This window comes from Limanda limanda, chromosome 13 (assembly GCF_963576545.1).
Source record: "Limanda limanda chromosome 13, fLimLim1.1, whole genome shotgun sequence".
Taxonomy (NCBI): Eukaryota; Metazoa; Chordata; class Actinopteri; order Pleuronectiformes; family Pleuronectidae; genus Limanda; species Limanda limanda.
In genome coordinates this window covers 24581739-24606674 of record NC_083648.1, presented here as the reverse complement: position 1 = coordinate 24606674, position 24936 = coordinate 24581739, and the positions used below count along the sequence as shown (strand labels likewise).

At 44.9% G+C, this 24936-nt stretch overlaps 2 protein-coding genes and 1 pseudogene across 2 annotated transcripts; 2 read left to right on the top strand and 1 right to left on the bottom strand.

The window, feature by feature from the left end:
* Nucleotides 1-14874: 14874 nt before the first annotated feature.
* On the bottom strand, nt 14875-19156 carry LOC133017571 (uncharacterized; annotated as a pseudogene).
* Nucleotides 19157-19763: 607 nt separating this feature from the next.
* On the top strand, nt 19764-20012 carry LOC133018227 (large ribosomal subunit protein eL29-like). The gene has a single exon (XM_061084546.1). The coding sequence runs from the start codon at nt 19806-19808 to the stop codon at nt 20010-20012; it is 207 nt and encodes a 68-aa protein (XP_060940529.1). The 5' UTR covers nt 19764-19805.
* Nucleotides 20013-20528: 516 nt separating this feature from the next.
* LOC133018226 (centrosomal protein of 19 kDa-like) lies at nt 20529-24796 on the top strand. Its single transcript, XM_061084545.1, has 2 exons — nt 20529-20658; nt 24489-24796. Exons 1-2 carry the CDS (start codon nt 20529-20531, stop codon nt 24794-24796), a joined length of 438 nt encoding a protein of 145 aa, XP_060940528.1.
* The last annotated feature ends 140 nt before the right edge of the window (nt 24797-24936 follow it).

The following is a 24936-nucleotide window of genomic DNA, read 5'->3' as shown; positions in this document are numbered from 1 at the left end:
TCTCTCTCGCTTTTTTAAACGCTCCCAGGTGGAGATGGTAACAGCCACTCTCCTGCGAGAAGCAGCCGGAGGAGCTCTCCTGCTCCGGGTCCGAGTTCAGAGAAGAGTCCACGTGTTGCACGCCCTGCCCCAGACAAGCATCTGCTCAGTCACCACCGGATGACAGGTTCTGACCCAGCTTGGCTGTCAGAGGGGCAATACTCCCCCTGGTTGTACAAGACTGATCTTGATAACTTAAGTATAACACCGGACGCCGAAGCGTCGCGCCGCACAATTCTCCAGCGCGCAGGCGCCTGGCTGTTCTCACGGGACGCGCATTTCTCTGCGCCGGTCAGCCCGCGATTCTGCTTTCTCCGCTTGTTGTATTTAACCGTGAACGCACCTCGCCTCGCAACCTCAGCCTGAACCATTATTAACCCCGCTGCGTCACTTCCTTCTATCACTGTTTAATCTATTTTCATCGGACCATTGTTCAAAACCGGCAAATCTGACGTGAAAAGATTTTATTTATAGACGGAAGTTTCAAAACGGTAACTTAACACAAACGAGGGTTATGGCGAGGTGCTCTATTCTAACTAATCCTGTTTGCTTGCTGTGGTAACAGTGATTTCAGGTGGTAGAGAAGTCGTTATGCGGAGATTGCTAGTAGGATGTCGACTTTAGTCTTCTTTCACTTTAAGCGCATGCTCCATGACGTCTTTACAGCAATTTCAACCACTCCGCTGCAGCGTTTCCGTGTTTTCCTGAAAGGGCTTCGTGTAGACGAGATAAACATAAGTACCGGATCCAAAAATGTTTCCGGATTCCGGCAATCCAGGTTACTTATGGAAGTCAGTAAATACATACATTACATACATACATATATACATGCATGCATAAATAAATAGATAGATAGATAGATAGATAAATTACAGTTCATAGAGAATGAATAGGGGATTATTTCAGTTTTCTTTTTGGTTTTAGGCAGTGGTGGGAAGTAACAAAGTAGAAATACTTTGTTACTGTACTTAAGTAGATTTTTCACATATCTGTACTTTACTTGAGTATTTATTTTCCTGACGACTTTTAACTTTTAGTCGCTACATTTGAGCACAGATATCTGTACTTTCTACTTCTTACATTCTCAAAACTGGCTCGTTATTTGAGCAACAGAGGTTGGTGGAACGTGCAGCTTTATGCAAGGCGCACCTCTCTCTCGCTCTCTCGCTCCTGCAGTCTTTATTATTAGGGCCTGAGCACTGACAGGCACTGACAGACGTGAGGTCCTATTGAAATTGTAAGGATTATTATTATTCAGGCAAATGAATTGGCTTTTTGAGGGCTTTTATTAGGTGACTTTACATAATTTTTTGAAGGTATTCCTTTTTCGATTCACATTCGTTTTCCCTTTCCTGCTTAGTGTCAACATCTGCACATAAATACATAGCTCGAAGCAGCAAGTGGTTAACTTTTCTTAAAGAAAATATTGGAAGTAGTTGGTTTAAACAAAAACTGTTGGCAAATAGACTATCATTGGTTGGCCGTGTCTACTTAGTCTTACACGTCCACGTAAACAAAACAAACAGATTTAAAACAAGTCGAGATGGAAAAACAAACAACACAACCAATTATATAAGCAAACGCAAAAACAACTTTCAGCCAACACAACCAAAAACAAACACTGTGTCATGGACGACTGCATATTCACGCACACAATACATTTTTTTAATGGACCTCCCAAATGGAACCCTGGGTAATCAGGCCCAGTTTTCCACTCACTATAATGCCAATATAATTTTTGCAAAGATATTATATATCTATATATTGCCAATTCCAATCCTTAGACGCCCTTTGTGCTGACTCAACACAACTTAGAAGCTGTTGAGTCTTATATATGTATTGTACAAACTGGCTAATGTGTACAACTTCAGGCAGGGTTGTGTCTTCACTTTGTCGTCCCTACAGGCAAGATACCCTACAGGTGTATTGTCACCCTGCTGGAAACAAATGCAAACACAACCCCAGGCCCATTCAGTGAAGATAGTCTAATGATAAATAAACAGGCTTACATGTAGATGCGTGGACAAGCTGGCGGGCAGGTATACAGGCAGGTAAACATCCAGGCAGTTAAAATGCAAAATACAGCTAATAGACACAAAAGGTTCATTTGGTCTATTAGTGTTCTTAGGTAGAATCAAGAGGCACTTGTTTATTCTGTTGTGTTGATTCTTTGTTGTCGCTAGAAGTTCAGATGCACTTGTCCAATACTATTTTAACCTCAGCATCTCGGGTTCAAAATTTGTAAAATTATACATTATATATATAGTGTTGTTATAATTTTTTAGTCAGTTGAAATAAAATTTGGTACTTGTACTTTTACTTTTGATACTTAAGTACATTTCAACACCTGATACTTTTGATACTTAAGTACATTTAAAATGAGCAACTCTAAGACTTTAACTCAAGTCATTTTCTGACGGGTGACTTTTACTTTAACCGGAGTCACTTTCAAGTAAGATATCTGTACTTTTACTCAAGTATGGCATTCAAGTACTTTATACACCACTGTTTTTAAGAATGTTATGTCGCAGACGTAGACAGCATAAACAGGCAGTTGTGAGAGGAAACCAGACCCGGCCATTTATAGTCTCCCTGCCAGTCCTACAGAAGGGACAAACTGGACAAACACATGACGTCTGAGCATCACAGAATAGCCTGTCAGCGCCGAAATCCAATGTACAGTTCAAAATCATTTAAAGAAACACATTAACATCATGATTCCTTTAAGTTTTTGTGTCCGTGTTTGCCCCCCCCCCCCCCAAAAAAGCTGTCAACCTAGGGGAAATACTGATGATGCTGAGACACCAAATGGATGCACACCAAGACTGAACATTCTCCACTTGCAAAATAGACTGTATCGAACCATTGGCATGATGATGTCTACAATAATAATACAAGGGGGTGAACCACCTGCATACCTGTCCCCGAGTCTGGGGACATCCTTCAAGTTCATGTGACACCTGATAATATAGGTGACCCTGATTTAAGGGAGAACCTCAAAAAGGTAATGCGCAATATTCTGATCTGAAGACTATTGTAGTAAGCATTTACTTTTTTTTTAATTCCATAGCAGTACAGTTACTTTTATTTTGGTGGAATGCATTATCTAAATAATTTTGGTTTCATATTACGAAATTAATAACTAAAAATTCAAACTTTTCTTGTCATAGGTAAGTAACTAAGTGTAAGTAAGTGAAATGCACAGTCTACATAGTAGTTCTGTAAATGTTGATTAAATGCAGTCATTTGATAAAATAAGATTTTAAGATTTGATCTGTAATATTTAGGTTCAACAGGCAACCTTGCAGGACGATTTGGAGAAAGCAGTCAGCTGCTGTGACTCATGGCGATATCAAGTTGAGGGTCTTCCACTCGTAGTCACCATGGCCAACAGAGATGTGTTTGTGAAAAATGCAGTTCTATACCATACTGTTGTGCAACGGCAGAGCTGTCTTGATCAACTCATTGATGGCTTGTCCCACTATGGAGTAAGATCTACCTCACAGTTCTGTATCATATTTGCTCCGTGCTGTGGTAAAATTACTAAAAAAAATGCCATATTTAACTATAACTACTCATTTTTATGGCCTTTCATTTATGGTGTTGAATTTCCCTCCAGGTTGTATCACTCCTGAGAGAGAACCCCAGCTTGCGTGTGCTGTTTGACATACCAGGAGAGGACAAACGTCTAGCAGCTGATTTTGTAGCTGGTATTCTCAAACCAAGCTATTCTGTACTGGGGAGCAACAGAAGAGCTAGGGAGGAGTTGATGGTGGTAAAATTTAGGGAGTTTCTCCAATGTGTTGAAAGTAAGTTTGTATTTGTAATTCAGTATATTATACAATAAGGCAATCCAGGAAATTTACAGATTCATTTTATTCTTTACAACTCATGAAGCTGTGCCTATCTAATGCTTATGTACCATGTAACAAGAATACAGTTGTTATCTGATTGCTTGTAAGAATAACATTGCTTTTTCACCAAAATACCTATACAGTAAACCATTAGTCACTCAATTAGTCATTGATTAAGTCTTTCTTAAACCTGAGTATTTTCCAGTCTCCAAGTCAACACTGGTTTCCCTTTGCTTTTAGATAAAGAGCCGATGAACACATGGGGACAGGACTCTAACCGAGGATGAGGAGGCATTCCTGAAGACTTTGAGCCCTGGTCACATCCTGGTGTTTGCTACAGGGAGCAGCAAAGTCCCAGCCATTGGTTTTCATCCAACTCCTAAATTAATATTTATTCATGATGAAGACAGACATCTTCCCACGGCACACACATGTGCAAATGAGCTTCACCTTTTTGTGAACGCAACAACAATGGCTGATGATGATGAATTTAACCACTGCTTCCTAGTAGCACTAATGAATGGAGCTGTATTCAGCACCATTTAAACAACTGTAAGGATTTCACTCTTTAGTTTCGGATATGTGGTGCTATTACTATTTTTGGTGTCTACAACTGGACTAAAGTATTGTTGTGTTTTGAGACATTTAACAGCTACCATTAAAAGTAAATTAAAGGCTTCTTTTTTTTTGCATGCATAACTGGAACATAAATGTGCTGTCCTAGTTTTTACTGTAAATCTACTAATTTGCTGAAATCAGTTAATTTGTAAAAGAACCCCTGCAGTGTAATACACCACTGTTTAGTGCAGGGCTCTCCATGTTTGTCAAACCAGGCTTCTGTTGTGTTCTGTGTACCCTCTGCCCCTCTCATGGTAACAACCCTAAAACTTTCCACTACAGTCCAGTGGTTGATTGTGTCCATGTGTAAGTGTATTTCAAAGAGGACATAGTTTGTTCATATTATAAAGCAGTGGTTTCAATTGCAGTACATAAGAAAGTTGAAAAAGAAAGACTACACGGTAGCTTGTGTTTTCCCATCTTGCTCCACATACTTTTCATCTTGTGGTCAAATGTTCTGTTAAGACACATGTGTCAAACTCAAGGATGTGGCCCGCGGATGAATTATATGTGGCCCGCATGATAAAATCTATTTACTATTAGAGCTGGCCCGCCGGCAGTGTTTTGCAAGTTCTCAATACAAAATAAGTACTGAGAATTCCTGAGGGTCAGTGAACACGTCGGGATGGGGCACGTGACAGTTCTAGACCAATGGCAGGCTCTCATTGGCTGACGAGTGGGCGGGTCAATGGTGAATGACAGATCCCACAATGCACTGCCCGTGTGTCGGCACGTCAATCACGGTCCCGCGAACGCGCGCCTCACAGTCTGTATGACATATCACTTGTGACAACTTTCAACTATCCCGCTCCCAAAAATGGCTAAAAGAAAGGTGGCATTTGAAAACCGGAGCTTTCAAGACAGGTGGGAGGCAGAGTACACGTTCGCGGATGTAAAGGGTGGATCCGAGAAAAGATGAAGGAGGAAAAAAGTGAGTTGACAGCTTATCACGGCATCATACACCAGGAGTCGTTGTGTGGCAAAGCCTTGAAAATGAACATGTGATGAGCATCATAACATTAGCGGTTAACTTTATCAGAGCCAAAGGTTTAAATCACCGCCAGTTCAAGTCTTTTCTGGAGGAGTTAAGTACAGAATATGGTGACTTGCACTATCACACACAGGTGCGATGGCTGAACCAGGGAAAGTTGCTGGAAAGATTGTTCCAGTTGCGTGAGGAGATCTGTGAGTTTATTGAAAGCAAAGGGAAAGGCCCAACAGAGCTCCGAAATAAAACGTTTCTGTGTGACATCACGAGCCACCTGAATGCGCTCCACCTGCAGCTTCAGGGGAGGGGGGGCGTGTCATCACTGACATGTACGCTACAGTGAGGGCTTTTAAAACCAAGCTGCGCCTGTGGGAGACGCAGATGCTGCAGGGAAACTTGTTTTTCTCTTGCTACTACAGGACATTTGATTTTTCTTTGAAGTCAATTATTTTTGGCTGTTGTTTGCCTGTAGAAAATGTTTTCGCTGGAAATTACTCTGGAAATACTGCAGATAGAGCCAGAAAGCAATTAATGAAACTGATTTTATTACTTTTATATATGTATTATTTATTATTTGTATTTCATTTTTTTCATAATTAATGTTGTTTTATCGGCATACTCTATAGGCCTTGTTAGTTCCAGGTTCAATATATGCACTAAGGTTCTTTCAATAAGTTTTCAATAAACGTTGAACCCATGTGGCCCTCGACTTGAAGCAATTTTTTGATTTCGGCCCACTGCGTATTTGAGTTTGACACCCCTGTGTTAAGAGCTCCTTTGCAATAAAAATGCAACATTATGTGAACAAATCTTTCACTTCCTGGTTTCTGTATATTCAGATTTATTGATATTGAATATTTTGTGATAAACTGAAGAATGTATTTGTTCATGTGTTGAAAAAAATCTTTCTCCTACTCCTCAAGCTCTTTACAAAAGTGTACAAGTACAATGAGGCTCATGTTATGCTAAGATCACACATTTACAAGTTTTTCAAAAATAAACTGTTGTGTTCTCTGAAACAATGTTTTGCCATCGTTGCTGTCATTTTGAAGAGGGTTAATGGCATCATTCAGTTCTTGCAAATCCCTGTCATTCAATGGGGAAAATCCTCTTTTAGAGTTTGGAGAGGAACAAAAAACTACCCCTGCTGTTGGGAGTTCTGGGTTGTGAAGATGAGGCAAATCATTGTCCAGAGTAAAAAGCTGAACTGGTGTTCTATTTCCTTCAGATGACACAAGGAGTGATAGTTAAATCCAGCTTTGAATTCCTCCAAAGTGCGATTGATTCTGGGTAGAAAGACATAATGGGTCTGTTGCATTGTCTATGTCTAGGATACCCAGGGATTCCAGTTCATAAAAAATGGGTGCATAAATATGGCTGCAGTTTTTGTTCAAGTCTCGGTTAAAACGCTCAATCCTCTGGTTGTGTACAGAACTTCCTGTTGACAGAGCCTTCACCCCTGCTTGCATGCATGTCCTCCCAAATCTGAGTGTTTTCTCCTCCGTGATCAGTCCTGATGTGCAGTGGTCTGCCAAACTGTCCAACAGCTGCAGTAAAGTGGTCTCTCACAGTTTCAGCACGATTATTGTTGGAGCAGTGAAGAAACATCAACATCCTACTGTAGCCGTCTATGCCACCATGAACAACCAATTTCCACCTAATCAACTTTTGATTTCCGTCTACATGCCATATGAAATTTGGATGTGGGACAGAGTATACTCGACAAACTATTGCTGTTCTTCTCCTGGCTAGGACACCAATTGGGTCCATCCTTCGCAGTGAATCTCTTACACGTTGTCTTTGAACCACAATGTTTTTGGAGCGGAGACGCCCCATAAGCATCACTTCTCCAACATTTGGGTGTTCAGTTTTTATTTGTGACACTTCAAGATCCAATTGTTGATAACTGATGCTCTTAAATTTTGACGTTGGGATATTATAGTCTTGCAGTAACTTGTAGAAAGTTGGCCTCGAGATTGAAAGAATAGATGCCGCTTCTGTAAAGGTGGTTTTCAGTGAAAGAACATGTTCAAGCTCCTCTTTGGAAATCTGATGTCTTCCTTGGTAGTCATTCTAGAACACAGCAAAGAATATGACATTTAGCATGTTTCTATAACAAACAAGAGTTATTCAAGAGAGAATTCTAGACATTATAACAGATGAGCATTATAACAGATGAGCATTCACATCCACTCATTATCTTTCTGACTGAAGAGAATTATAGATTGTACTGTACGTTTATTTAAGTAATGTTTAACTAAATAAAATGGACAATCAAAAGATGAGGTTACTGAGAGGTAAATGAGAAGTAAATCAAACAAATTTGACCATGAATATTAATGAGTACTTACTGACAGACAGGTCACCGGAGCAAAGTCTGTTGCTGGTAAAGGTATGGTAGCGCTGGAGCCCTGAGGAGTTTTAAAATATAAACAAAATACCAAAGACGTTGTTATCTTGTCACATGTTAGTGATTAAAAGATTTAAACAAACAAACAGCCAGCTAGGTTACATGAGTATGAAAGTATACCGAGCGGTATGACGTCCCAGTTGAGGTGGAGGGTGTGGCTGGCCCAGGTGTGTTATTGTAGCTGGTGGGAGCCTGAAGAGACATTAGCAAAATATTAGCAACATTATCTTTCAAGTGTTTTTAATGTTTTTATGCCCAGCAGTCAAAAACCACAGATGTGATTGGCAAAGGACAAAAAGCAGGAAAATGTAGAAACAAAGAGAGATACGCTACATTTGATGTTTTTTTACAGTATGCACTCTGGTACCTTATTCACATTAAATTAATGTCTTTATCATTGTGACTGCCTCTGTCGTCCATCAGCATAACTCTCTCTCTAGCCGAGCAGAGAACGGTTTTATCTTGTGAGTAAAGGCCAGAAGGTAAGCCAAGGTGAGATGTCTGACTGAGGACAGAGGCACATTTACATTTGACCTCCGTTAGCTGTAACGCTAAATTATATCATTTATGCTTTGCTGCTCAGAACATCTTCACGTAATCTTTAACTCACATTTACACACCTTGCTTTTCAGGTCATGAGTTCGTCCCACTGCGTCACTTATGTTGTGGGTGGAAATCAAAGGCAGGAGTCGTCATTCTCAAGTTAAAATTAAGCAAGTTTATTCAGAGGTCACAGGTCAGGAAACTGCGGTGTCTAGCAAATGAGCATGCATGGGTCCATGCATGGGCCATCAGTCCTGCTCAGGAAAAATGGCCCTGAGGCAGAGTACGCACAAAGCTTATATATTGATACTGGGCATGACAGAGGTTCTTCTTGGATAGGGATTGGTCGGATCTCGTTGGGTCATCCTCCTGGCGTTACTGGGTCTTCTTCCTGGCGTTGCGTGATGACGTGCTCGCTGAGTCGCGGTTACTAGAGTTCATGAGCATATTGCCTCGGTGTGTGTGCTTATTTTATGTATGTGTGTGTACTGATGTGTGGGATGTACCCTGCACAGGAGAGGATGTCTCAGAACTTATATAATGAAGTGATTCATGAAGCCAGAGGTTTGAAAACCTGTTATCTGTGCGCTATGGCAGACTCCCTTTTTAAGGAGTATGAAACATTCTGAGGTTGAGAAGCAGGAGAAGAACTATGTGTTATGTTTGTGTGTTTACGCTATGTGTATCTGACTACACGTTAAAGTGTGTGTATGTGTGTGAACAGTGGTGTATTGTCAATACTTACCGGTGTGAGTTTTACTGTTTATAGAAACATGTGCTACACATAAAGTGCATTGATGCTAGTAGCACATCTCTACTGGCTACCGTAAGCTAGCTTAGTTAAGTAAGCCTTGACAAGAACCCAATGCTACGTGATTTTTAGAAAACATACTTACCGAGGTGGCCTGTGATAGCCCTGTGGCGGTTGCTGTCGCTGTGGAACAATTTTGGATTGCTGCCAGAACGGCTCTGCCTATATTACATTACATTACATTTCATTTAGCTGACGCTTTTATCCAAAGCGACTTACAATAAGTGCATTCAACCCTGAGGGTACAAACCAAGAACAACAAGAATCAAGACAGTAAAATTTCTTCGAAATAAAGCAAAACTACAGAGTGCTATAAGTAAGTGCCATTTTAGTGCTACCAAAGTGTTAGTTTTCAAAAGTGGTTAGTTTTTTTTTTTTGTTTTTTTTTGTTTTTTTTTATTCAAGGTACAGTCGGAAGAGGTGTGTTTTTAGTTTTCGGCGAAAGATGTGTAAACTTTCAGATGTCCGGATGTCGAGTGGGAGCTCATTCCACCATTTAGGAGCTAGGACAGCAAACAGTCGTGATTTTGATGAGTGTTTAGCTCGCAGTGAAGGAGGAACGAGTCGTTTAGCTGAAGCAGAGCGGAGAGAACGTGCTGGTGTGTAGTGTTTGACCATGTCCTGGATGTAAACTGGACCTGATCTGTTTACAGCATGGTATGCGAGTACTAGTGTTTTGAATCGGATGCGGGCAGTCACTGGTAGCCAGTGTAGGGAGCGGAGGAGCGGAGTAGTGCGAGTGAATTTAGGTTGGTTAAAAACCAGTCGAGCTGCTGCATTCTGGATGAGCTGCAAAGGTCGGATGGCAGTAGCAGGTAGACCTGCCAGGAGGGAGTTACAGTAGTCGAGGCGTGAGATGACCAGGGCCTGGACCAGAACCTGCACCGCCTTCTGAGTGAGAAGGGGGCGTATTCTCCGGATGTTGTAAAGCATGAATCTACAGGACCGCGTTGTTGCAGTAATGTTGGCAGAAAGGGAGAGTTGGCAGTCGAGTGTCACACCCAGGTTCCTAGCAGTCTGAGTGGGGGTCAGCACGGAGTTGTCAAAGTTAATAGTCAGGTCATGGGTGGGAGAGTTTGTCCCTGGAAGGAAAAGTATTTCAGTCTTGTCAAGATTAATCTTCAGGTGGTGAGCGGTCATCCACTGAGAGATGTCAGTCAGACAGGCAGAGATTCGAGCTGCTACCTGTGTTTCTGATCGGGGAAAAGACAGGATTAGTTGGGTGTCATCAGCATAGCTATGGTAGGAAAAGCCATGTGAGTGAATGACAGAGCCGAGAGTGTTGGTGTACAAAGAAAAGAGGAGAGGACCCAGGACCGAACCTTGAGGGACCCCAGTAGTGAGAGGACAAGGTTCAGAAACAGATCCTCTCCAAGTTACCCGATAAGTGCGTTCGTTGAGGTAGGAAGAGAGCAGGGAGAGGGCAGAGCCTGAGATACCAAGGTCCTGAAGGGATGAGATCAGGATCTGGTGGTTCACTGTGTCAAATGCAGCAGAGAGGTCTAGAAGGATAAGGACAGAGGAGAGAGAATCTGCTCTAGCAGTGTGAAGCTGCTCAGAGACAGCAAGGAGGGCAGTCTCAGTTGAGTGACCTGCCTTGAAACCAGACTGGCGAGGGTCAAGAAGATTATTGTGGTTCAGATAGGAGGAGAGTTGATTAAAGATTGCACGCTCGAGAGTTTTGGAAACAAAGGGAAGAAGAGAGACAGGTCTGTAGTTATTTACTGCAGACGGGTCGAGGGTGGGTTTCTTCAGGAGAGGATTTACTCTTGCCTCCTTCAGAGAATTAGGGAAACAGCCATTTGAGAGGGAAGTGTTGATAAGATGAGTAAGAAAAGGAAGAAGGTCAGGAGCAATAGACTGGAGAATGTGAGAAGGGATGGGGTCAAGGGGGCAGGTGGTCGGGCGGGCAGAGGTTACCAAGGTCAGAACTTGATTGGGAGACAGAGGGGTGAAAGAGGAGAGCGAAGGGGATGAAGATGAAGTTGATGGAGGTGTGGTTCTAGAAGGAGGATCAGAAAAAGAAGATCGTATGTCATCAATTTTTTTTGTAAAGTAGTTGACAAAGTGGCTTGGTAGAAGGGAGGAGGGAGGAGGGGGACTGGGGGGGTCGAGGAGGTTTGAAAAGATGGAGAAGAGTTTTTTGGGGTTAGAAAATGAGGATTGAATAGTAGTTTGGTAAAAAGTGCTTTTGGCTGTGGAGATAGAGGCAGAAAAAGAGGAGAGAAGAGACTGATAGGCGAGCAGGTCGTCCAGGTGTTTAGATTTCCGCCATTTCCTTTCTGATGCTCGCATAGTGGCTCTGTCGGCACGCACCGAGTCAATCAACCACGGAGCTGGGGAGGACTGGCGGACCTGTCGTGACATAAGAGGGCAGAGAGAGTCAAGAGAGGAGGACAGAGTAGAAAGGAGAATGTCTGTGGCAGAGTTAGGATGCATGAGTGAGAAGGAGTCAGTGGAAGGGAGAGCTGACAAAACACAGGATGCTAGAGAGGCAGGAGAGAGGGAACGAATGTTGCGACGGACAGGTACAGACTCTGTTGATGTGGTAGGGTTGTTGTTTTGAGACAGTGGGAGAGAGTAAGAGATAAAGAAGTGGTCGGAGACATGAAGTGGAGTTACAGTGAGGTTAGATGTTGAGCATTTCCTGGTGAAAATATAGTCAAGGTGGTTACCGGCTTTGTGAGTAGGAGGGGAAGGACTGAGTGAGAGAGCAAAAGAAGACATTAAAAGTAAAAGATCAGATGACTTGTCTGTCTGGATGTTAAAGTCACCCAGGAGGATGAGTGCAGGGCCGTTTTCTGGGAAGTTTGAAAGGAGAGTGTCTAATTCCTCCAAGAAATCTCCCAAAGAACCTGGTGGACGGTAGAGAACAACAATAGTTAATTGTACCGGATGAGAAACTGTCACAGCATGAAATTCAAAAGACGTTGGGGTAAAAAGTGGAAGCGAGTAGAGAGAAGAGGACCATTTGCGGGAAATTAGTAAACCTGTGCCACCACCCCTACTAGTGGGTCTGGGTGTGTGGGTGAAGGAGAAGGCCGATTTATATTCTCCGCTAACGCCGATTCATTCATCGACATGTTTGCAGAGCGACCATGGTCAGGATAGGTCAGGAGAGTGTACCGGGTGGAGGCAAAGTGCGCCCCCTTGTGGCTGGCTATAGTGGCTACAGGTCATAAGTCCCGCATCCAGTGTTGGGGAGTAACGGAATACATGTACCGGCGTTACGTATTTAGAATACAAATTATGAGTAACTGTATTCCGTTACAGTTACAAGTTAAATAGATGGTATTCGGAATACAGTTACATTGTTGAAATCAGTGGATTACATGACGGTACTTCTCTGTTTCACAAGTTTATTCACTCTCTCGTAAATCCACTGGAGGCAAGGCCCCCAGGAAGCAGCTGGAGACCAGGGCTGCCGTAAGAGCGCCCCAGCCACCGGCGGCGTGAAGAAGTCTCACCGCTACCGGCCCGGGACCGTTACAGGCCCGGGACCGTGGCTCTGAGAGAGTTCCGTCACTACCAGACATCTACGGAGCTGCTGATCCGCAAGCTGCCCTTCCAGCGCCTGGTGAGAGAAGACCGACCTGCGCTTCCAGAGCTCCGCTGTCATGACTCTGCAGGAGGACAGCGAGGCCACCGGACGCTGAAGCGAAGCTGAGGCGCCAGGCAGCGCTAATAATATCATCCGTTGACCCAGTAGTATAAAAGCACTTGTTGCTCCAACATTAACTGCAACAGCGTCCCAGCATTTGTCCTTTTTGGTGTTGTCTTTATACAACATGTGCCGAGGATCATACAGCTCACTGTACTTCTCCACTTCAATTATTAATTTAATGTCATCCATCTTCAATAACTTCTCCGCTGTTTGCTCTGTTCAATGTCGGGTGTCGAGGGTAAATTCCGTATTCTCCACTCAAGCCCATGGGGAACCCCCCCCCCCTCTCTCTTTTTATCTTTGTGACTGCTTGTGTGTCTGTAGTGGATGGGCAGAGGGGGGCATTTAATAATGTGATGTCATCAATATCGTTTAAAATAATTTTTCAGTGTGTTTCCTGGAGCGATACGCTCGCGTCAAGCACAAAAAAAAATAGACTCGACGCCGAAACGATCGCAGCGCGGCGCTTCAGCCTCCGGTGGGAGCCGCGCATCGGCGGAGAGAGAGTTTAAACTGCTGCTGCTCCACTGACTATAACGCCGCAATCCTACACTTAAAAAAATGCAATACAATGTGGAAGTAATCCAAGTATTCAGAATACGTTACTCAGATTAGTTAATGTAATGGAATAAGTTACAGATTACATTTTTGGGCATGTATTCTGTATTCTATAACGGAATACGATTTGAAAGTATCCTTCCCAACACCGCCCGCATCCTTCATAAAAGTGACACTAAAAACTCAAAGTACTCTTCAAATAAAGTTTCTCCAAACGTGTTTGTTATTTTATGTAGTTAATATCACGATAATCCATTTCCAAGACTAGTCCATTTCCCCGTAAATAAGATTTATTTGTTATTTGCCACTATAAACACACTCTGACCTCCTCGAGCTTTTATTTTGTTACTACTTCCGGTAACCGGCATTTGAATTTGCATATTAGTTAAATATTTAGTTTCACCCGAAACATTTAGATTTAACATTTAGATTTAGATTCAGATTTAACATTTAGATTTAAATTTAACATTTAGATTTAACATTTAGATTTAGATTCAGATTTAACATTTAGATTTAAATTTAACATTTAGATTTAACATTTAACATTTAGATATAGATTTAAAATTTAGATTTGACATTGAGATTTAAATTTAACATTTAGATTTAGATATAACATTTAACATTTGGATTTAAATATTTAAAATATCTCTAAGTTGACAAATATTGTTGTAAATAGGCAAAAAAGTGACTCAAAAATTCACACCAGTTTTTAAACATGGTTTGAAGCTAAATGTGACAAAATGTTGCTGTTATTTTCAGCGTGAGCTGCTTTACAAACGGCACCCCATAGATATCAGCACGGTCTGTTAACTAGTAATTGGGATCTTGTTTTTGATATAAATATTACCTTTTGAAATTCATTTGATTTATTGATAAAAAAAAAAACACAAAGTCCTCAACTCGAGGCGGGGGGGTGTTAGCTGGGGAGCTAGCCGAGGGGGGACGCTAACCAGCCGGGGAGCTGGGTGAGAGGCGGAGGAAACAGATCTTAAGGTTAAGGAGTTAACCCCAGATCTTTGAAACATGAGTGAGGTATCTCACTATGGGACACGCCCTCGCGCTGTTCCCCAGAAGCAATTTTACACTCGCCAGCCCTGACTGGCAGGCAGACGTGACGTCAGTCCAGAGAGGAGGGACCTCCTACTCTATATAAGACCGGATGTCACGTCACCGCCTTTAGTCTAAAAAATAAGCACACCTCTTCCTCGCTCCAGGCAAGGAGGGTGATCTGGTGAGATACCTCACTCATGTTTCAAAGAACTGGGGTTAACTCCTTAACCTTAAGTTCTCTTTCAACATTCATGAGGTATCTCACTATGGAATATAGCGACTCCCGTATTGCCAGATTAGCTTATCGAAAGACCCCTGAGGAACGATTAAGTCCGTCAGTCAGACAGGGATATCTGTGACTGCCCCCACGCTCAGAACTGTATGAGACCATGGGGGTACAGTGACATCCAGATTATAAAATCTGGTGAAGGTATGAGGCGTTGCCCAGCTGGCTGCCTCACATATCTCTTCCACAGGCACGCCCTGGAACAGTGCCCATGACGCAGCGATCCCCCGAGTGGAATGAGCACGCAGGCCTATGGGGGGTTGTAGTCCCCTGCAACGATAGGCTGTGGCAATTGCCTCCACGATCCAGCATGACAAACGCTGCTTCGTGAGAGGCTTCCCCAAGTGCGGCGTAGCCCAAGACACGAACAGCTGCTCTGATTTCCTGAAGCCAGATGTCCGGTCCACATAAGTGCGCAATGCGCGCACCGGGCAGAGCGCATTCAGCCGTCCCTGCTCCAGCATGGAGAACGGTGGAGGATGGAACGCCGAAAGTTCAATAGGGCGATATGCTAATGCAGAGTTAAAAACTTTAGGCACAAACGCGGGATTTGGTTTGAGAAAAACCTTTAAATCCTCCCTAAAAAACCGCATGCATGATGGATTCACTGACAGTGCATGAATGTCGCTTACGCGCTTTGCAGATGTCAGCGCCAGTAAGAGAGCCATTTTAAACGAGAGCATCTTAAGCTCTACCTGCTGCAGTGGCTCGAAAGGTGCGCCAGATAGCGCGTCGAGCACCAGAGTTAAATCCCACGGTGGGGTTAAGCTTCTTGACACCGGCCGCGTCCGTCGTGCGCCCTTCATGAACTGGCAAACTAGAGGATGTTGTCCTGCCGTTTTGCCTTCAAAGCCTATGTGACATGCTGAAATAGCAGCTAAGTACACTTTGACCGTGGAGAACGCCAGCCCCTTGTCCAAACGTTCCTGTAGGAATGTCAAAATGCCAGATGGAGGGCTCTGAAAAGCCTCCACACCTGCTTTTGCGCACCAATCCTCAAACGCACGCCATTTGCCATCATATGCAAGGCGTGTAGACGGGGCCCTGGCGCTCTGAATGGTTTTGATGACATTCTGTGGAAGTCCAGCTGTGGTCAGATTCAGCCTCTCACGGGCCAAGCCCACAGAGCCATGCGCTCTGGATGCGGGTGCCTGTGCCAATGTGTGAAGATGACGTGAGCGCAGCCCCCCCTGTCTGTTGATATATGCCACCACGGTGGTATTGTCCGTTCTGACCAGAACATGTTGCCCTCTGAGAAGAGGCAAAAATTGTTTCAGTGCCAACGATACAGCCAACAGTTCCAGACAATTTATGTGAGCAGACTGTATTAGTAAAGTCCAGGTTCCGCTCACTTTCCTGCCCTCGTGCGTGGCCCCCCAGCCCGCCAGCGAGGCATCTGTTGTAATTACCCTCCGTGTCATGACCGTTCCCATGGCAACGCCCTTGGTCAGAAAAACCCGTGCATCTCCATGGGCGCAGCGCATGGACGCAGGCCATAGAGACTAAGACCTGGTGATGACTGTGGTGCGTCGGGCTCAGTTTGAGCGACGCCACCCAGCGCTGAACTGGTCTCATGTGTAAACGACCCAGTGAAGTGACCACCAGAACTGAGGCCATCAGCCCTAACAGTCTGAGGCACGACCTGAATTTTAGCCACGCCCCCCTGCGAAAAAGTGCCAGACAAGCTTGGAAAGCTGTTATCCTTTCCGCGGACAGACGCGCTCTGAACGTGACTGAATCGAGGGACAGCCCTATGAATGTGATTTTCTGAGTTGGAATCAGAACACTCTTTTCCCAGTTTACCGCAAAACCCAGGGCTGCCAGATGCGATGTGAGCTGACTTGTGTGGGCCTGAGTTTGCTGGGGCGACTCTGTCACTATGAGCCAGTCGTCTATATACATCGCTATACGCATACCCCCCTCCCTCAGGGGTGCCACCGCTGCCTCGGTGCATTTCACAAACACCCGTGGGCTTAACGAAAGACCGAACAGGAGCACCAGGTATTCGTATGTTATGCCCTGGAAGGCAAACCTGAGATATTTCCTGTGAGGGGGGTAGATAGGGATGTGGAAATATGCGTCTTTTAGGTCTATGGCTGTAAACCAGTCGCCTGGGCGCACAAAACGGATCAGCGCTGAATGTGTCAGCATTCTGAATGTGTACCGCCTCAAGTGTGTGTTTAGTGACCGCAGGTCCACTATCGGGCGTACACCCCCGTCCTTCTTCGGGACCAGAAAGTACCTTGAATAGAAGCCACTCTGGCTCTGTTCTGGAGGAACCACCTGAACAGCCCCTTTTTCCTGCAGAGCAGAAATTTCTGTCTGCAAGATGTGCGCATTTTCTCCTTGCGCCTGTGACTGCAATATCCCGTTGAAACGGGGTGGAATGGACGCAAATTGAAGCCTGTAGCCCCTGGTCACAGTCTTCAATACCCACTCCGATACCCCACAGGTTCGCCACTCTCGGGTTCGAGCCGCCAGTGGCCCCAGAGCCTGAGCAGCGCTCATATTGCCGTTTGCAACAGGCAGGCTGAGTCGCTGTGCCATAGGTGGAGTCATACTGCCCCCTTGTGGCGTTAAGTGAGCCCGCACCCCTCTGTTCTCTTCGTCTATCCCACTGATAGCTTTTGTCATTTTTTGTTTGTTTTTTATGAACAAATGAGGCTGCGCCCTCGGCATTTGGCCTGGGTGCGCACCGCATATGACATTTATTGAACATTTCACAGAGGGAAAAATACTTTTGTGTTTGCTTGTGCACCGTGTGCTTTTGGCAACACTCGGCTGCGGCTCCACAGAACTCTGTGCAGCGCAGATCTTTCCTTTTTTTGATTTTGCGTGAGCTATGAATGCCAACATGGCCTCTGCACGCCTTTTGTGGGTTCTGGAACAAGCTCCTCGGAGCTGAACCCCTTCCGCCGGGAGGGAAGCAAGTGTCTGGATGGACCCGACCGCCCGCCTGAGGGTGCGTCTGATGTTTCGGGAACTGGGAACCTGGCCGTGCCACTGCGTGGGAGAATGTTTGCCGGCGTGCGGCTGGGGAAGCGGCCGGCGCCTTCCTGGGGAGGCAAAGCTGGAGCGCTTCCCCCTCTCTCTTTTTCTCCTCACAGCGTTTTTGCATCGTCGCTAACGCCGGGCCGAATAAGCCTTTCAGGTCCACGGGAACATCGAGGAGCTGGGCTTTTTCCCTTTGGGAGAGGCTCGATAAATTCAACCACCGAGCTCTGTCCTGGGTGATCATCACGGCCATGGCTCTCCCAGATGCCTGGACAGCGCATCTGTGCAGACGCAGGCAGAGGTCCGTAACCACGCACAGCTCGTCCCACACAGCCGTGGAAGGTGACGCCACCATGTCATCCTGCAACTCAGCCTGGTAAGCGAGCAACAGTGAAGAGGCATTCAGAGCTTTCACTGAAGTGGCCACAGCTTTGTAGCTCTTCTCCGTCAGCGACGACTGGAAACAGTCCGCTTTGGAGGGCAGGGTGGGTCCGGCTGAGGTCATGGTGGACCTCCGTGTCGGGTGGAGGTGAGTCGCCAGTAAAGGTTCGACCGGGGGCAGGTGGGAGAAGCCTTTTCCTTCCATCCCAGCCCAATCCAACATCGCCGCTCCCTGGACGGGTTTTTTGGCGGAGAGTGGACTACTCCAGGACCGTGTTGCCTCCTCAAGGCACTCGGGAAACACAGGCAGCAGCTGTTTGGTGGAAGCTTTTGCTCTGGGCAACCTTTTACCCTCATAGCGGGACATGGTGGTCTCGGTGAGGGCTTCCGGCCACGCAATTCCCAATTTCACGGCCGCCTTCTTACAGACCTCGTGCAGGTCCATGCTGGAAGCCGGTGGGCCGCATGAACCATCCTCGGATGCCAGCCCCGCGGCTGTTGGGGTGAACGCGGATTCCACGTCCACCTCGTCATCCTCGGAGCCGAGGCTGATAGACTTCTGAGAGTCGGTGTCACCTCCGACGGTCCTGGCCTGGCCAGACATTAGGTCGGTATCGGGCTCGTCGGAGTCATTTAGCGGTGCTACGGCATCACGCTGTGGGAAAGGTGTTTCCCTGGGTGTCTTCCGCACTGTCCTGTGTACTGGGGACGGCTACCCCAGTCACAGGATCCACCTCAGCCAGACTAGCTTGGCGCGCTAGCCTGCGTCGGCGTGTTTTTGTGGAGAGGCGTGCACAGTGCTCACAGGTGTCCGGGGACATGTGATTCTCGGGCATGTTGCAGCCCGAGGCACGCTGAACATACAGAGTGGGTATCTGCCCCCGATATTTTGTTCCCACACGTGCACAACCTCGGTGGCACCTTGCTCTTGCCCATGGTGAGGACAGGAGCCGGGTCCATGGTTGCCATCTCTTCCTCATTAATTGGAAGCGGCTGAGTAGATAGTATGGTGGCTACCTACTAACCCCAGCCAGCTATGTAGTTTCAAGGTAACGCTCGGCGACCGAGTGGTTAGCTCGCTCTGTGAACAGTTTTGTTAGCCTTTAGCTACACCTGCCGTCTGAGATAATGCTTCTAGGAGCGAGAAGAGGTTTTAGACTAAAGGCGGTGACGTGACATCCGGTCTTATATAGAGTAGGAGGTCCCTCCTGTCTGGACTGACGTCAGGTCTGCCTGCCAGTCAGGGCTGGCGAGTGTAAAATTGCTTCTGGGGAACAGCGCGAGGGCGTGTCCCATAGTGAGATACCTCATGAATGTTGAAAGAGAACCTGCGGTCGGGGTAAGTTACCTGCCAGAAAAACAGCGGAATTGATTTAATGGGAGTCAATGGCAGCCTTCATCAAAGGAACGAGTGACAGTGTCAGTGGTCATAGTTCAAAGAAATATTTGATGTCTTTGACAGTTTCAAAGCTGAACGATTTTATCTTTTTCAAGCGGGCCAGTAGACCTGCTAACTGGCGCTAAGTATCTCATTCTCTCTCTCTTAAACCAGCAATTCTGGCTCTTCCGGTTGTCGTCTGTCCGTGTGGCAGATTAAACTCCAGTCGAAATGGCCAAGTCGAAGAACCACACGATTCACAACCAGTCTCGTAAAGCCCACAGGAATGGCATCAAGAAGGCCACATCCCAGCGCTATGAGTCACTGAAGGGGGTGGACCCTAAGTTCCTAAAGAACATGCGCTTTGCCAAGAAACATAACAAGAAGGGCATGAAGGCAGCGAGGAAAGCGGCATCAGCAGCAGCTGTGCAGAAATAAGCCGATATGATTCCACTATCGAAATATCTAATATATCATATCTGAGCAGTGATGAACCAACGTCACCTGTGGCCATATTGTGTATGGCCCTGTTATATTGACATTAAAAGTATGGAACGTGTTGGCAGCAGAGACGGAAGATATTTGGATCAACTACATGGAATCAAAACTGCGTCCCTAAAAAAAGAAAGAAGCTGTGTTGACCAGAATGTCAGTTGATATTGTTTTTGAATGCGTGTCACCAATGTTTGGATTTACCATCCATTCCATGTGTTTCCTCTTTTATTTTTAATTTAAAATTCATGAAAATAAATCCTCAACAAAATGTCACTCACAAAATATAACAGCCATTCTGTGTCTCTCTCTCTTTCAAACTGAAACATTCTCTGGACCCAAGAGGAAGCTCGATGCACACATTCAAAATTTCTATGGAGGAATTTTCTATTTATGGTTAAAATGTGCTTTTGATTTGGTTAAAATACAGTTAAACCAAGTTTTAGGAAACATAAACAGAGCATGCTTTATGAGGCAAAGCTATGTGGAGTAAAGTTCTCTCCTGCTTCCATAGTTTTAATTTATCAACACATGGAAAACAAAAAGATACGAAAGAGAATAATACCTTTACGGAACTTCTCAAAGTATTCAGGTAAAAGAAGATGTTAATTTTGCAACTTACACTTAAACTACAGCAATCACACAGCGCTATCTAGCAAAACATATTGTTATTACATATTATTACCAGCACTAGCCTCAGAAATCCCAGGGACCCTGCAGGCTCCATATTTAGTATTTTGTAATTTAATTGACTGCAGATTAGTGGGAATATGAACCAATAAGACCACACGTTAAGTACAAGGATCAGAACATTTTGGAGGTTTTATACCGTCAGCAGCACCTGCATAAAAAAATAATTTGAGCTAGTATAAAGATGGTGCCTGTTGCGGGTGGAAATCAAAAGGCAGGAGTCGTCGTTCTCAAGTTAAAATTAAGCAGGTTTATTCAGAGGTCACAGGTCAGGAAACTGCGGTGTCTAGCAAATGATCATGCATGGACCACTAATCCTACGCAGTAAGCTGCAGAGGAAAAAATGGCGCTTAGGCAAAGTGCGCACATAGCTCATATATCGATATACTGTGCGTGACAGAGGTTCTTGTACGCGGGGCAGTGCCTCGTTGGCTGGTTCACAAGGCAGTCCTGCCCTCCTGGGTCGTTGGGTCCTCCTCCTGCCGTTGCGTGTTGATGATGATGATCTGGGCGTGCATGCCATGTCGCGGTTACCAGAGGTCATAGCGTTCCGGCCTCAAAGCATTCTAAGAGTGATGATCTCATTGTGTGTGTACTGATGTGTGGAACGTACCATGCACAGGAGAGAGGACGTCCCACAATGAAGTTATTCATGAAATATTGTGAGAAAAAGGTATGAAAGCCTCCTCTAAGTCTAATCTGTCCGCTGTGGCAGACTCCCTTGTGTAGCTGACCACACGTTAAAGTGTGTGTATGTCAATATGCCTGATCAAATTACAACAAATTAACTGACAGGAAGACTTCCATCATTGAGGCATCCTGTTTCTATCACCTTCAATAGGAAACTAAATATTCACAAAGTGGGAGGAACGGGAGTCAGTTATTACCCTACAGAGGGTTTATCCAATCCTTTAAACCAGGGGTCACTAACAGGCGGACCGCGGTCCGGGTCCGGACCCAGAAGCAGTCCCATACGGACCCGGACCTAAAGCCAAAACAGAAGGCGCTTCTGTTTTTTAACCGGTTCAGCTTTTGTAGTCATTACGGTAGTGGTTTAGCGGAGCTTCTGTTTTTTAACAGGCGCAGCTTTTGTAGTTATTACGGTAGTGGTTTAGCGGATGAGGAAGCGCATTGACCAATTGCATGCGAGTAAAGCCATCCCACGTGATACTACTCAGCCAATCAAGTCTGTGCATTCACGCCGGTAAACATTGCGACGCTGCAGACAGATGACAGAGTTAGAGCAAGGCAGACACGAAAAGACGGTAGAAAGAAAAGGAAAGATAGCGATACAGGTAGAGAGAAACAGAGGTGTGAGACGGAGAAACAGGAGAGAAGCAGCAGCGAGACGGAGAAACAGGAGAGAAGCAGGAGTGAGACGGAGAAACAGGAGAGAAGCATGAGTGAGACGGAGAAACAGGAGAGAAGCAGAAGTGAGACAGAGAAACAGGAGAGAAGCAGGAGTGAGACGGAGAAACAGGAGAGAAGCAGGAGTGAGACGGAGAAAACGTAAGATACACATGTCGCTCTCCAAAAAAAGAAAAGTGGACAGCGAAAATAGAGCATTCAATCCGGAATGGACAGACTCATTTCTGTTCATACTTCCCAGGGAGCACTAAACCAGTGTGTCTCATATGTTCAGAAACTGTGGCACTTATTAAAAGTGCCAATGTGAAACGCCATTATGAGACAAAACATAAAGATTTTGAACAAACATACCCACCTAAATCTGAAGTGAGATCACAGAAAATAAGTGGTCTCAGAGCCCAATAGGATCAGTCCACCAGGATCCTGAGCCACTCATTCACTGCCCAACAACGTGCCCATGAGTGTTCCCTCAGAGTTGCTTGGGTTTTGGGTCAACACAAAAAGCCATTTACTGATGGAGGGGTTATCAAAGAATGCATGAGTGCAGTTGCTGAAACACTTTTTGATGGAAAACAAAGACAAGAGGTTGGTGATAAAATAAAGCAAATACCCACGTCAGCATCGTCTGCCACAAAGAGAAGTGAACTATTAACTGAGGATGTGCTAACCCAGCTAGATGAAGCCATGAAGAAGGCACCGTGTGTAGGCTTAGCCGTGGATGAGTCCATTGACGTGTGTGACAGTGCTCAGCTGTTAGTATATGTCAGGTTTTTCAGCACCGACTAGAAAGCGTTCTGTGAGGACCTGTTAGGTGTCACTCCCCTTCAGACCAGTACAAGAGGAGAAGACATCTACCTGGCTGTTAAGGAAATGTTAACAAAGAGAGGGATACATCCAAAACAAGTGGTTTCAATTACCACAGATGGAGCCCCTGCAATGATAGGGAGAGAGAAAGGAGCTGTAGCAAGACTGAAAGAGGACAATCCTGAGCTCATAGCTTACCATTGTATTATTCACCAATCTGTCGTCTGCGCCTCCCTGTCAGATGAGCATGCTGAGGTGATGAACACAATGATGAAAATGATCAATTTTCTCAGGGCATCCTCTTCCTACCAGCATCGCATGCTAAGGGAATTCCTCAGAGAAGTTGATGCCGATGCTGATGATCTTTTGCTGTCCAACAATGTGAGATGGCTCAGTAAAGGCAGGGTGTTAGAGCGCTTTTGGTCCATCAGGACGGAAGTAGCAGCTTTCTTGGCAGAGCTAAGAAGTCAGAAGGCAACACAGTTTTCTCTCTTTTTAGAAAATGAGAAACAGATGGATAATGTGGCCTTTTTGGTTGATATCACTTCGCATCTGAAGGAACTGAATTTGAGGCTACAGGGCAAGGACAATTCAATATGTGAACTGATGACAGCTGTCCGCTCCTTTCAGAGGAAACTTGAGGTGTTCAAGGAAGACCTGCAGGGAGACTGTGCACACTTCCCAGCAGTGCAGGAACAGGTTCAGGGACAGAGAGATGTGTCTGCGTTTGTTGGCTTTATTGATAAGCTGATTGTAAACTTCAGCAACCGTTTTGACAGCTTCAGCTTTGGACAGCCGCTCACCATGTTCATTCAGAACCCATTTCTCATCACAGATGTCAGGGGGTTTTCAAAGTCACACAGCACTTTAAATGGGTAAATGCTGGGCCTCTCCAGATGCAATTGGTTGATCTCCAAGCAGATGTGGCCCTGAAAGAGCAGTTTGCAAAAACTGACCCTTCCACTTTCTGGCTCCAAATGGTCTCAGTGACAGCTTTCTCAGCTCTGAGGAAAGTAGCCCTGCACATCTTGACCATGTTTGGCTCAACATACAACTGCGAGGCAGCTTTCTCCACAATGAACATTATCAAAACTAAATATCGTTCAAGGCTCACTAATGAGCACCTCCACATGTGTATGACAATGGCCCTGACTCCATTCCTTTATTTTATTTTTCTGAAGTTAAGCACTTTATTTTCACATTTTTATTTATTATTTATTTTGAAATGCAGTTCTTTTATTTAGTTAATGAAATATTCCTGCAATCATACATATATGTTCAGTTCTATATTACGTGATAATAAATATTGTCAAAAAGTTTTTGAATCGTACTGAATTCATTTGATTTGACAGTCAGGTATTGAGTACATGCAGTTGCTGATACAACTACTAGGCTACTTAAATATATATCACACTAAATAGTTAGAAATTATGATTTTCCGGACCTTTGCTTCAAGAAATTTTCTCAAACTGGACCTCTTTAAATTTTAGTTGCATACCCCTGCTTTAAACTGTTCCCGCCAGTGTTTAACCCTTGATGTCTCCTCACCTGAACCTCCAGACTACAGCCTGGCTGCTGAGAGGCTGAAGAACAACCCTCAGCACAGGGGCTACCTGGAGGCTGTGTCCCAGAGCCAGCTCGAGAAGCTTCACATCATCCTGCAAGATCACATGCAGGGCTACAGACTGCAGCACAGCCTCGCCTCATTCCATCTGGACCCCGACCAAGACCTGAACAAACTGGACGACGAGGAGCTGGCTTGCAAGAAGGGCCAAATGGACGAACTGTTTGAGAAGAACCAAAAGCGCAAAGATGATGCTGACTTTGTCTATGACCTGGAAGTGGATTTCAGCAAGTCCACTCGATAAATGTGCAGCTGGGATGACGAGTCTGATGATGAATTATAAAACTGTTATCAATCCTTTATATATATATTTTATATATAGTTTTGTATTGTAGTTTTGTATTTTGTTAAGAAATATAACAGTTGTCAGAGATATCAGCACGG